Source organism: Narcine bancroftii, chromosome 11, assembly GCF_036971445.1.
Source record: "Narcine bancroftii isolate sNarBan1 chromosome 11, sNarBan1.hap1, whole genome shotgun sequence".
In the NCBI taxonomy this organism is placed as follows: Eukaryota; Metazoa; Chordata; class Chondrichthyes; order Torpediniformes; family Narcinidae; genus Narcine; species Narcine bancroftii.
In genome coordinates this window covers 85,427,674-85,441,665 of record NC_091479.1, presented here as the reverse complement: position 1 = coordinate 85,441,665, position 13,992 = coordinate 85,427,674, and the positions used below count along the sequence as shown (strand labels likewise).

Below are 13,992 nucleotides of genomic sequence, written 5' to 3'. Positions count from 1 at the left end.
ATTCTCACCTCTCCTCTTTCCTGACCTCTTATCACATTCAATTAGTCCCTTTTGTCTGTCCTCCATCCCTGGCACGCTTTCCTTTACCAACCTTTTATCAGATGCACCCGACTGCTCGTTACTCATGGACACTGCTGAGTTCTTTCAGCATTCCTGTGCTTTTAACTACAATCACAGCGTGTTCCACGCGCTTCCACCCCTGTCCTCAATTCCGAATCTAAACTATCAATTCACCGTGGAGCCCACACAATTGTATCTTCTGGATCAGCCGACCCGGAGGAACCTCAATCAAGATTGTACAGCGTGAACTGCACCCCCCCCCCCCAACAACCCAACCATGCACCACCAGAGTGACTGTCGCCAATCTGGCCCCGCCTTCCCAATTGCAAAATTTAATTAAGAGGACATTTTATCTGAACCTTATTGTTGGGAGGGGGAGGTCGAGATGCAAACTATAATCTGGCAACTTCATAAGTCGCTTGCCTTGATTGCAAACCGTGGCATCTGTCCTCAAGGAAAGGCTCTCCTGGGCATCGGCTGGGAAATGAGATTTGGCCCAACTCGCTGTGTCTTGTGTGTAGGGCCATTAAAAGCGGAGGAGTAAATCTACCAGCAGAGTTCACAAACCAGGGGGAACTATTAATAGGCTTGAACTTTTTCCACAATGTCAACTGTAACTCCAGCCGTAAAATGTGATTGCCTGAAATATCTCAAGCCGTTAGCCGAGAGATCCTGCTTCAGTCGACTTTCCCCCTCCCTCCCCAGACCGATGGAGCCCGTCGAGAAAGAGCGAAACTCCCAAACTTCGGTGCGCTGGTTGGAGCTGCCAACTGAGGACGATGTATTGGCCGACGGCGAGATTTTGATCCATCCCCAGTGCTCGCCGCTTCCACGAAGGAGGAGTTCTTCCTCGGACGAAGGTCTGGAGCCTCCGCTGAACCTCCATCGGAAAGTTTCCTTCGCTGACGCCTTTGGGCTGGAGCTGGTGTCCGTGCGAGAGTTTGACAAGTGGGAGGTGGGCGGTCGCTGCGCGCTGCCCGGTGGAGCCCCGGAGGAGCGGGCGCCGCGGGAAGAATACGTCCTGCTGCCGCTCTTCCAGTTGCCATCCTCTCCCGAGGAATTGAAACAAAAGCTTTATGCTCAGAAAGTGGAACTGGAATCCGCAGAGTTCCCGCCGGGAGCAACATGCATGACCGGGCTCATTCGTGTCCTCAACCTATCGTATGACAAGCTGGTGTCCATCCGGATGACTTTAAATAACTGGGAAAGTTACTCGGAAACTTTGGCTGACTATGTGGCCGAGTCTTGTGACGGCGAAACTGACCAATTCTCGTTCAAGATCCTGTTGGTCCCCCCTTACGTGAAAGACGGGGCCAAGGTCGAATTTGCCATCCGCTATGAAGCGCACGGCGCTGTCCATTGGGCCAACAACGCCCATAAAAATTATGTTGTCCTCTGTCACAAGAAGGATGGCCCGAATGGAAATGGGAAGCTCCAAGAAGATCTCGACGATCGAAATTTAAAGAGTTGCCTAAAGACGTCGTATAGGTGAGGACATTTTCATATTTGGGGGGGTGGGTTTGAACTGGTTGTCAACCCTGGGCGTTTAGAAACAGCCCAGAGAAAACTCAGCGCTCTTGCGTTAGTAGTTGGTCTTGAGGTGGGGTTGGTATTGATCGAGGGTCTGACGGGGTGGATTTGAAATGATGTTCCTTTGTGGGTCACACGCCCGATAATCAATAGTGCGTACAATCTGAATGTTAAGGTGACTGCAGTAGCACTCAACCCCTGCAAAACCTTCGCCGTTCTTGTGCCAGAACTCACCTTAAACTTTCCCCACATCACGACCGTGTTTGCAATGTTCATGAGGTCTGCAATGAACTGGCCAGAACCGTTCCGATTTCTGTTCTATTATCCCTATTGCACCAAGAATTCGAAAATTAATCTGACTCGAGAGAAAACCCAAAATTGGCATCACTGGCCGCCGCTGTTCACTGAGGCAGTTGAGGTGAATGTTTGCATTCTTGCTTACTTTTCTAACAAACTTTCTGATTGAATTAACTGAATGTTATTAATCATCCCACGTAACGCAGGTCAGTGTTGGTGCCTTTCCTCAAGTGGGTGCAGTGACCCAGGACTATTGGCCTAATGCCAGGTCCACAGAAGGCAATAGATGAGGATAGCGAGGAAAACATTGAATTTATGACTTGGATGGGCACATGGGTGCAAGAAAAATAGAAGATTGTATGAGGTTGGGAATTCATCTGAGTTACCCCAACATCATAGATGAAGGGCCTGTGCTGTTAGTTTTGAGGCTGGTTTATTTAATTACAAGTTCATAGCATTAATAAACATAAATGTTTTGAAATGGATTCAGTCTGGTTAGATATAGTTTTTTGGTGGAGAGAATAGATTTGTTTAGAGCTCAAATGCCTTCAAAATCTCTTGGGAAATGATTAGATGGGAGCTTGCTAAAAATAGATTCACTATCCTCTGGAATAAACCGAAGATGTATGCAGTGGCTATAGAGTTGGAATATTTCTTGAAAGTGGTTCCTTTTGAAAGGAGGAACCACAATTCCAGCTTTTGACAAAAACTTGCTGGTTGATTGTGGAGCGGTGCACTGATGTGGCCTTGTGGAAATTACTTTTGGAAAGATGAGTAAAGGAAATAAAAAGGCGATTAAATCAAGTGTGCGTGCAGGGATAAATAGGATTAATTGGTTGGAAACGCCTTGTTTCTATTTGTAAAATCTATGTAATTCTTTGAGTCAAAGGACCTTCAAGAGGCTTTCAAATTGTTGGTAGCTTTTCTTTCTCTCTCTTTCTAATATTGGGGATGATGTGATTCGATGCAAAATAAATTACATTTTTTTTCCTCTCACCACTTTGTATGTGGCATCTGAAATTTCACCGCATACCCCACAGAGACCCATGAAGACACTCCTACTTTTCTGTAAAATGCCTCAATAAGCAATGCAAATTATTTCAACTAATTGTAATAAATCCCTAATCAACGTTCTTGTACAGAAGTTTGTGACCTGGATGTGCTTTTGCTAAATCAATCATATACACACTGATGAACTATTTTGCTATTAAAATGTATCTACAATTGGCAGGGAAGGATGAGTGGACGAAGGAGTCATGGATGGAGCAGTCAATATGGAAGGTGGAGAGGGAGATGTCTAGTGGTGGGGTCCTGTTGTAGGAGCGATATTTTTGCAAGCAGCGAGTTTGATATCTTTACTCTTGAGTTGAAATTGTGTTTTCTCAACTTCCCTCTTCCTTCTGCATAATCTGCGCTCTCAGATCATCATTGTATCAACTAAGGGAAATAGGTCATTCCTATTCACTCTATCTCAGTCTTTCATTAGTTTGTACGTCTAGATTACATTGGCTGGCATTATCCTCCAATCTTTTCTGAAATCCTGTCTCCTTTGAGTCACTTTTGCCTCTAATTTGATTCTATCATATCCCTACTTATTCTTTCCACTTAATTTTATAAATTCATGCTACATACCATAAAATCTCTGTAATCCAGAATTCAAGCAACCAGCAAAAAAATTCATGGAAAATATACAAGTTTAAAGTTGGTGTGCCTCTTCTTTAGTTCTCCATTCATGCAATCTCAAGTCACCAGAAAACTTGCTCATCTGGCATCTACCAATCACTATAGGTGCTGAATACCAGGGATTTTACTGCATTATTTTATTCAAACTTCTTTTGGTCGATTTCTTGATACACAAATGAAGTTTTCTGAAAGTACATTATTCCAGCTGTTTGGATCATATTCATTTTTCCACTTGAGGTCAAACCAACAGGCAAATTCATACAATATGTTTACAAGTTTTTTTTCCATTAATCTTTCCAGGCTTAATATTTATACAAAAAAAAACAAACAGCCTGGTTTCATAGGACTTGGTAATACCACAAAATACTGGTGATGATGAAAATCCAATTTTAAAATAGAACATTTTATCTCTGGCTTTCTAAAACATCCACGTTTCAGGCAATAGATGCCTTTTGACTTGACAATGTTCTGAAATACAATTAGTTTCTTTTTCCCTGGTTAGAGACTAAACAAGGTGCTTGTGAACTACTGAACTCGTTCTTTCCAGTGTGGCAGTGAGAGGTTGCGTTAATGAAGCCAACCACTCATGTCTCAACTTGATTTCAACATAAACTGTAGCCATCGAATATTAGTGTTCTTGTGGAAACACAAAAAGTGCAGATGGCTGGAATCCGGAGGAAACAATGAGAAGCTGGAAGGACGCAGCAGGACAGGGAGTGTCCATTAAGAGAAGTGGTCAGTCAGTGGTTTGGGTCGGGATTTTTTTTTGTTTTTTAAGAATGAATCCTCAAGGTGTGCCTACTTTGAAGAAGTTTTCTTACTCCCTTTCTATGGGAGTTCTGTGAAATTCCCTCGCACTGCTCATCCACCCATTGCACTTTCAGTTGCTTTTGACTTAATTACTAACTTCTCACAATGACTTGCAACTATTGCCATGTTTCTTTCCTCTCTGTCCCATTAAAGCTTCCTATATCCGAAACGTTGACTGACCCTCTCTCTCCACGGATGCTGACTGACCCGCTGAGTCTCTCTGGTGTCTCAGTGTTGCTGTCACTTGCTTCCACGCAAGTTCAGTTTGTTACCATGCAAGATTAGATGGCCTGCAAGTGATCCAAATAAAGTATGCAAGATCTTGAAATCTTTCCACTGTAGTTGGTTCTGAACCTCAGAAGGGAAGGGTAAAGTCAGGCCGAGCGATAGTCAGAGAGAACTCCATAGTGGAATAGATGGTAGATTCAGCATTTGCGAAGAGACTCTAAGATGATGTGCTGCTGCTTGGGTCCAGGATGTCAGAGTGGTTGCAGAATATTCTTAAGGAGTGGGTGAGCAGCTACTGGTTGTGGTACATATTGATGCCAATGACATGTGTAGGCTTCGGGTAGAGGTCATGCAAAGTAGGTTTAGGGAGTTGGGAAAGGGGCTGTAAAGCAAATCTCCTGTGCCACGAGCTAGAGAGGGTCAGAAAAGGAAGATAGTGCAGATGAGATGGGGCAGGGTTTCGCGTTCTTGGACCTTTGGGAAATTTTTCTGGGGAAGGATGACCTGTACAAGTGGGACAGGTTATAGCTGAACTGGAAGGGAACCATTATCCTGGCAAGGTTTGCTATGGAGGTGGGGGTTTCAACTAGTTTGGCAGTGGGATAGTACAGATTCTGTCACCAATGTGAATATGTAGATTGAGGTGTAGGATGACTGTGATTGGCTGAGAGTGTAGCCACACCTACTGGCAGGTCTTAACGGATTGCTCCTCGCTGGACCAGATCATTCTGGACTGGTCGACCTACATGTGATACGCTCCAGTCTTCTAGTTTGGATCAACAATTCTTTCGACGCACTCTACCGGCAGCAGGGTGGGAACTAACGTGAAGAGGCAGATGGTGAACAAGTGGAAGCACCTGGTAGGGAGTTTGTGTGGCAATGACAGGCAAATGGAACAAAATTGCAGTTGCAAAACATCAATGACACAGTCAAATAAAGTGACAAATACAGGGCTAAAGGTTTTGTATTTTAAATCCATGCAGCATGAGAAATAAAGTAGATGGCTTGTCAAATTGCTGAGATTGGCAGGTATGATGGCTAAAGAATGGCTGTCATTGGAAGCTGAATATCCAAGGATGGTGTCTCATAAGGGTAGACAGGTAAGCATAAGGGGTAGTGTGGCTCTGTTGGTAAAGAATAACATTAAATCATTAGATGGAAGTGACATATGATCAGAAGATATGGAATTATTGTGGGTTGAGTTAAGAAATTACAAGGGTCATAAGTCATTGAAACCAGGATGTGGACAACAAATTAAAACAGTAAATAGAAACGGGAAATGTTATGGTAGTCATGGGGATTTTAACACGCAAGTCGATTGGGGAAAACCAGGTTGGGGCTGGATCTCAAGAGAGAATTTGTAGAATACCCATAAGATTGCTTCTTGGTTCATCTTGTGGCTAATCCGACCAGGGAAATTGCAATTCTGGCTTAGGTATTGTGTAATGAACCAGAGTTAATAAGGGAATTGAAGGTAAGAGACCCTTGGGAGGCAGTGATCAAAATATAATAGAATTCACCCTGCAGTTTAAGAGGGAGAAAGTAAAATCGGAGGTGGTCGGTATACCAGTGGAACAAAGGGAATGAGAGAGGAATTGGCAAAAGCTCATTGGAAAGGCACACTAGCAGGGAGGATGGCAGTGAAGCGATGGCTGGAGTTTCTACGAAAAGTAAGGAAAGTACAGGAAAGATATCTTCCAAAAAAGAAATATTTGAGTGGAAAAAATGAAAACTGTGGCTTGCGAGAAGTCGAAGCCAAAATAAAAGCAAAAAAGAAAGGGCATACAAAATTAGTTGGAAGATAAAGGACTGGGGACCTTTTAAAAGCAAACAGAAGGCAACTAAGAAAGTAATTAGGAAGGAAAAGGTGAACTTTGAAAGGACGCTAGTGAATATCGAAAAGGTTTTTTTTAGCATATTAAGAGGCAAGAGTAGATACAGGACTGAGAAGATGATGCTGGAGAAATTATAATGGGAGACAATGAGATGGCAGAGGAAATGAATAAGTATTTTGCATTAGTCTTCACTGTGCAAGACGTTAGCAATATACCAGACTTTCAAGGAGATTAGATAAATGCAGTTAAGACTATCAGAGAGAAGATGCTTAGGAAACTGAAAAGTCTAAGGGTAGGTAAGTGTTTGGACCAGATGGGGGAAAAAAGTAGTTACAGAGATTGTGAAGGCATTAGTAATGATCTCAAAGAATCCATAGATTCTGGCATCATTCTGGAGGGCTGCAAAATTGCAAAGATCACTATTTTAAAAGGGATACAGCCAGAAGAAAGGAAATTATAGACCTCTTAGCCTATCATCAGTGGTTGGGAAGTTGTTGGAGTTGATAGTCAAGGATGAGGTTACAGAGTACCTGGAGGTGCATAACAAAATGGGCTGAAGTCAGCGTAGTTTCCTTCAGGGAAATTCTTGTCTGACAAACCTTCTGCAATTTTTTTGAGAAAACCAGAGACCGACTGGACAAAGGACATACAGTGGATGCTGCGTATTTTCCCTTTGAAAAGGCCTTTGTTAAGGTGCCGCATATGAATTACAGGAAAAATACTAGCATGAGTAAAGCATTGTCTGATTGGTGGGAAACATAGTAGATATAAAGGGATCCTATTTTGGTTGGCTACTGGTTACCAGTAGTGTATCACAGGGGTCAGTGTTGGGGTTGCCTCTTTTTGCATTATATGTTAAAGATTTGGATTGCGGAATAAATAGCTTGGTGGCTAAGTATGCAGTTGATACAAAGTGAAAGTCCTGTAGTGAGCAGAGAGGAGCATAAATTAGGAGAATGGGTAAAGTGGCAAATAAAATACAATGTTGGAAGCATTTGGCAGAAGGAATAAAAGGACAGACTATTATTTGAAAGGGGAGAAAATTCAAAATTCAGAAGTGCAAAGAAATTTGAAGCCTTAGTGCAAGATACCCTGAAGGTGAGATCAATGGTGAAGAAGGCAAAGACAATGTTGGCATTCCTTTTTGGAGTAAATAGGATACAAGAGCAGGGATGTGATGTTGAGACTTGAAAAGGCATTGGTGAGGCATGATGTGCTGGCTTTGGAGAGGGTTCAGAGAAGATTTACCACAATGAAGGATTAGTGTATGAGGAATGTTTGCTGGATCTTGGACTGTGCTCCTTGGAGTTCAGAAGGGGGTGGGGGGGTAGTGGAGAGGAGAACCTCATAGCAGTTGTTCAAATTTTGAAAGGCCTGGACTGAGTAGATGTGGCAAAATTGTTTCCCATGGTAAGAGACGAGGAGAAGAGGGCATAACTTGAAGGGCTCACATTTAAAATAGATGTGGAAGAATTTTGTTAGCCATAGAATGATGAACCTCTTGAATTTGCAGTCGGCTGTTGGGTCCAGGTTATTATGTATTTAAGACAGGGATTGAAAAGTATATAAAGTCACCGCATCAAAGGTTAAGGGGAGAAGGTAGGGGAGTGGGGCTGTGGGAGAATGGATCAATTCCAGAGTGGACTCTGGATCAAATGGGCTACTTCTTTCCAATATCGCATGGTCTTGTGATTACAGTGGCAGTGCCCTAGGAGGGTATTGTCATAAGAGGGATCTGCAAGGCAGTAGGTATCTGCCCAATCCAATAGTGGCCTTGCTGGTTACCATGTCAGCATGAACTGCGTCGACTGAGAGTACAATCCGCAACTTGCCCTTTCAGGCTCAAATCTATTGAGCTTGATCACCAAGGCCTTGTGGCATCTCCTGTCCTGAAAGTCAGCAAACTACTATCAACTTTTCTGCAGATACCAGGGTAACAGGTCAGAGATGTTCGAGGACAAGCATGGTTGACAGTATCCTATTAATTCACAAGTAAATGTGTATTGCAATTATTATTTTGCACAAGTTTTCATTTCTATAATGTGGCCCAATGATGGTCAGTTACAGTGAGGTTCAGTTGAGTACCAGTTGAGTGGAGTGTTGGGGGTTATATTTGCTGATACTGTACACAATTGAATTCTTTGCAGATGACCTTATCTAGGTTGTCTTCCTTGTCTTTGTTTCACTGATCTTCAGCTACTAACTACGGAGCTTATAAGCAAGTATTTGCCCCACTTGCTTATAAAGCAGTTTAGCCTGCTGCAAATCATCGGTGACTGCAATATCTGATGTGCCCGGTAATGCGAGAGATCCCCCCAGGATTGAAAAGGCAGCAGGTGGTTCACTGGTCTGTTCCATCAGATTTAATGTAGTAACGTTACCATTGTTCGTATATTTTGGACTTGCATCAGATTCTTCAGACCTCATGGGCTGGCAGCCCTTGATGGGCCATTTTTAGTTCATGGTTTTGAACTAAAACAAAGAAGATCAATTCAGAATGAAATCATTGTGTCACTGCCAGGATATGAGGTGTTATTATCCATGATTCACACCAGCTTTATATGGAGGGAGTGGAATCCCATTTGATCTGTTGAGTTACAGATATGTCATAGAGCATCTCTAAAGTAATGTGCATGCTATCAACAGCATCTTACAATGAGACAAATTTGTAATCCCACAGATTAGTATGACCTCCATTATCAATGCAAGATATGGACTAGTTCAGTTCAACTTCCGACACCAACTATATCTTGCACCACAGAAACTAATAATTCAAAATCTGAAATGGCAGAGATGTGGGATTGAGATAGGAATGTTTTTACATGCAGCGTGGTTGTGGGTGAAGGAGAAGCCCTTTTTGCTGAAATATTAACAAGATTAATGGGAGTGGGCTTCACAGAAAACCCGGAGCTTTATCTCTTGGGTAATCTTATTGAAATAAGTAATAAATTGGCCAAATTCCTTTTTGTCAAAATAGCCTTGGGAGTGGCAAAAAATATATAATTGCAATTACTTGGAAGTCTGATTCTCCCTTATAGCACGATGGACTGTGGAGATGAATAGTTGTATACCCATGGAGAAAAATGCATCATACTTCTTTGAATTATGTATTTGTGAAGATATGGCAGCCATATTTGGACCATATATTTTTTAAAATAAGGATGTTGCTATAATATAAACAAATTGACTTCGCCATATAGATTTTTTATGGTTCATGTAGATGTGAGCTGGCGGTATGTGGATTTATATTTGTGGAAGGGGGTGGGGGGGGGAAGGGTTTTTTCTGTTTTGTTTTGTATGAAATGTTTAATATATTGTGATATTGACTTATTATGTATAAAATCAAAACTAAAATATTGAAGAAAAATTATAATCCCACCAATGCTATGTGGTATCAAGCTTAAGCAATAGGCTGCAATAAATTGTGCCCAACTGTTTCAAAAGTGAGCCTCGCTGACATTGTAATTACAGGTCAACCCAGTTCATGAACACCGCAGATGAGCATTTTAGAGGCAGCTGGGGTGCATGGAGATGAATTTGCCAAGTGGAAGGCACTCTGTGGTGCCTTCTCTCTCTATTCCATTGAGCAGAGTACTTGTTGATTTCTCCTGCTGGCTCCTTACTCTCTCATCACAATCTTCTGCGATTCCCACACAGTTCTGTTCACTTTCAACTTAAGAACAGTTTAGGTTAATAACAGTACCTGTCACCACTTGGGAATATTCTATTCAACAAACTGTAAGTTTTCCTTCCATAATGGAAGGAGCAACACACATTGACAGGCATTGCTGTTTTACCTTGATGGTTGACCATTCTTATTGTGCATTTGTTTCCTAGCTAAGGTTCAGTTTGGACAGTTTCACCTCTATCATTCTAGCTTGATATAACTTTCTATTTGGAGACCTTTTCCTCTTTCTTTCCCTCTTTCTGCAATCCCTCTGTCTTTGTATCTACCCTGCTGGTTCCTTAGATCAAGGTGTTGACATTCACAGGACTGACACAGTAATTCCATGTCAGGGAACATTATCAATAGACTCCCTCAACTCGTATTACACTAATCCATGTAGAACTTTGCACAACCACTTCTGCACCAAAGATTTAATTTAATTTTTAAAAATTTGACATGCAGCACCATAAAAGGCCCATCCATCCCATGAGCTGTGCCTCTTAAATACCCCAATTTACCTACAAAGGTGGGAGGAAGCTGGAGCACCAGGGGGAAACCCCTGCATACACAGGGAGATTGTACAAATTCCTCACAGTGCCAGACTTTAACCTGGGTTGTTGGTGCTCTAATAGCAGTGCGTAAACCGCTTTGCTAACTGTGTTGCTCGTACTTCTAGAATTGTTGCATGGTCCAGAAGAATCCAACCTTTAAGAGGTGGATAACACCTGTAAATAGAACTGATTGGATTCCTCACGGCTATTGCATGTGTTCAACTATTCAAGGTCTTAGAGTTCTCCATCATGGGCTCATCTTGGCCATACTGGTTGATCTGATCTCATTTGCGCGAGTTCAGCCTATATTCCTCTAAATATTTCTGAATCTCATAACTGTCTAAAAGGTCACAATTGTCTCCGCTTCTACCACTTCCTCTGTCAGCTCATTCCATGCACCCACCATCTTCTCTGTGAAGAAACCAGAGATGAAATTCACAAATGGCAGCGTATCCATAAATTTGAGTTGCATGTCACTTGACATCTTAACATATCCTTACTTTCCAATGCACCTGAGCTACATCTGAACCAGTTTGCCTTCAGTGGTTCTTCCACGTGCGCTGCAGCTTTTGGGGTACTTGTGAAGATGATGTTCCTTGTTTCCAGCATTGAAGCAAGGAATTCATTTGATTGAATTCTGCAAACATTTATTGTAAATAGTTTAGTTAGCAATGTTTTAAACAACAATCTGGTATTTTTAAGCTGCAAAAACATTTGGCAAGGAATATAGCAAAAAACAATCTTCTATATGTGTGAAGATGAGTCATTTTCTAAATTTGTAAACATCACAGCTTTGCCATAGGGCCATTATCTCCTTTTTGTCATTCACTGACTCCAAAGTAAGTAATGTGAAGGTAATCTTTTGCCAAGATTAGAATAGACAATCTTCCACATGTCCAATGACCCCAGTTAAGGGAAAATAAATGTTATAATCAGAGGGGAGTTCCAGTGACAGAGAGGGGAGCGGGAGGAGAGTTCCAGTGACCAGGAGGGGAGAGCAGGGGCTGGAGGGGGTAGCAGTGCGGGGGCTGGAGGAGGGAGAATGAGCCGAAACCATGCATACCAGAAGGTTTACTGTAAATTACCCTCTTATGTAGGGCATGGTCTAATCTGGAGGAAGAGTTGATTGGAATATGGAGAGATTGAAGTGGGACATTACAGCACAGAAAATGTCCTTCAGCCCATGATTTTTTGCTGATCCATATAAACCTACTCCACAACAATCTAACCCTTCCCAACGACACACCCATAGCCCTCTTTTTCTTTCTCTTGTACCCAAATGTCGATCTAAGAATCTTTCGAAGTTCCTATTGCACCATCCTCCTCCACCACCTCTGGCAACAGATTGCAGGCACCTAGCACTCTCGGACATGTCCCCTAAACTTTTCTCCACTCACCTTAAACTCCATTCTGTGTAAATTTCTCCGGACCCTCTAAATCTTCTACATTCTTCCTGTAACTTTTTTTAAAAAAAACATTATTTCCTTTACAGTGGCATAGAAGCCAATTCTGACCATTTAAGCCCGTGCCACCCAATTACACCCAAACTAACTTACAACCCTGTACATTTTGAGGGGTGGGTGGAACTCCAAGCACCCGGGGGGGGGGGGGAAGAAAGACTCAATCAGCCACAGGAAGTGTACAAACTTTTTATGGACATTTCTGGATTTGAACCTGGGTTATTGACTTTGTAATAATATCAAGCTCACTGTAATGAGGGGCCAGAACTGCACACAATGCCCCAAGTGTGGTCTAACTGGAGAAAGTGGGTGATTGATTATCAGCACAGGCTCAGATGGTCCAAGGAAATTTATTTGTAGATTCCTACAAATTGTTACACTGGGCATTTCCCGGGTCAGAATTCAGCAATGCGAAGATCATTAATGAACCATGCATGTTTTTTACAACAACAGATACAAGTTGAGGTGTGAAACTCAAAAAAAAAAAAGGTCAATTTCTACACTGGTTATAATTTTGAGACCTTGAATTCAGCTCAAAATCCAATCCACGCTGATTTGGTGTATAAGTTGACCTGGTTGGGGGTGGGGGGGGGGGGGGGGGGAGAGGAGGACTGACAGCAACAGATTTTCATTGAGATTTTTATTGAAAACAGCACATTTATAACCCTTCAAAATCACTCTTGCCATCATCGTCTGAAGCAAAGCTGATGGCAAGCACGTCCATACTTTCACTATTTAAGCAGCCATCATATGGGTTCCAGTCTGAATTTGATATGGTTTCAGCTTAGACATCAGTGTCCCACAATAAATAATCTTCTGTGCCATCAATTCCACAAGAGATCCTGCACTTTTTAAACAATTTTGCCACAGTCTCTTCAAGATCACAATATAAAGGTACAGAAGCAGGCCACTAAGCCCATTGAGTCTCTCCTGTGACTATGCACTAATCTAAACTTGCCCCTAATTCCAATTACCAGCTTTTCTCCCTCCATTTTCCCTTGATACCATTACTAATGAGATACCTATCCATTTCCTGTTTAAATACTCCCAGTGATCTAGTCCCCACTGCTTTGTGTGACAGACCCATGACTATAGAAGTTCTTCCTCTGGTTTGATTGTATAACTTCTAATTATAAGACTATGACCCCTTGTCCTCAACTCGCCCATCAAGGGAAACATCCACATTCACTCTGTCAAAACCTTTAAGTATTCAAAATGTCTTTGAGATTTCCGCCCCCCCCCCCTCATTCTCCTATACTCCAAGGAGTACAACTCGAGAGCTGCCAAATGCTCCCATACTCCAGCCCCTGGATTCCAGGAGTCATCCTGGTAAATCTCCTCTGCACCCTTTCCAACAACATCACATCTTTTCTAAGATGGGGGGCCCAAAGCTGTACACAGTGCTCCAAATGGGGTCTCATCAGTGCCCCCATAGAGCCTCATTAACACCTCTCTACTCTTATACACTACACCTCTCAAAATGAATGCTAGCATAGCATTTCCCGCCTTCACTCCAATCCAACCTGGGCATTAACTTTGAGATAACTCTCTTTGCACCAATGAGGAATAAATTTTTCCCCATCCAGATAGCACTGTTTATTTTCATGGCCAATGTGTAGAAGCGAACACTTCTCAACATTGTACCTCATCTGCCACGTATTCGCCCAGTCTCCCAATCTGTCTATATTCCCTCTGCAATTTTACCATTTCTTCAACAGTTTCTGTTCCACCATCTTTCTTTGTGTCATCTGCAAATTTGGCCACAAAACTATTTAGTCCACAATCCAAACCATTAATATAAATTGTTAACAGCAGTGGCCCCAAGACCAACCCCTGCAGAACACCTGCTTTTTACAGGCAGCCATTTTGAA

At 42.3% G+C, this 13,992-nt stretch overlaps 1 protein-coding gene across 4 annotated transcripts in view; it reads left to right on the top strand.

Annotated features, from left to right (window-relative positions):
- The first annotated feature begins 440 nt into the window (after positions 1–440).
- The window catches only part of ppp1r3ab (protein phosphatase 1, regulatory subunit 3Ab), a 46,321-nt gene continuing 32,769 nt past the window's right edge, over positions 441–13,992 (top strand). For all 4 annotated transcript variants that reach the window (XM_069903846.1, XM_069903844.1, XM_069903845.1 and 1 more), the window contains exon 1: positions 441–1,548. In XM_069903846.1, coding sequence (XP_069759947.1) covers positions 665–1,548 — 884 coding nt within the window. In that variant the 5' untranslated portion in view covers positions 441–664. The remainder of the gene's footprint in view (positions 1,549–13,992) is intronic.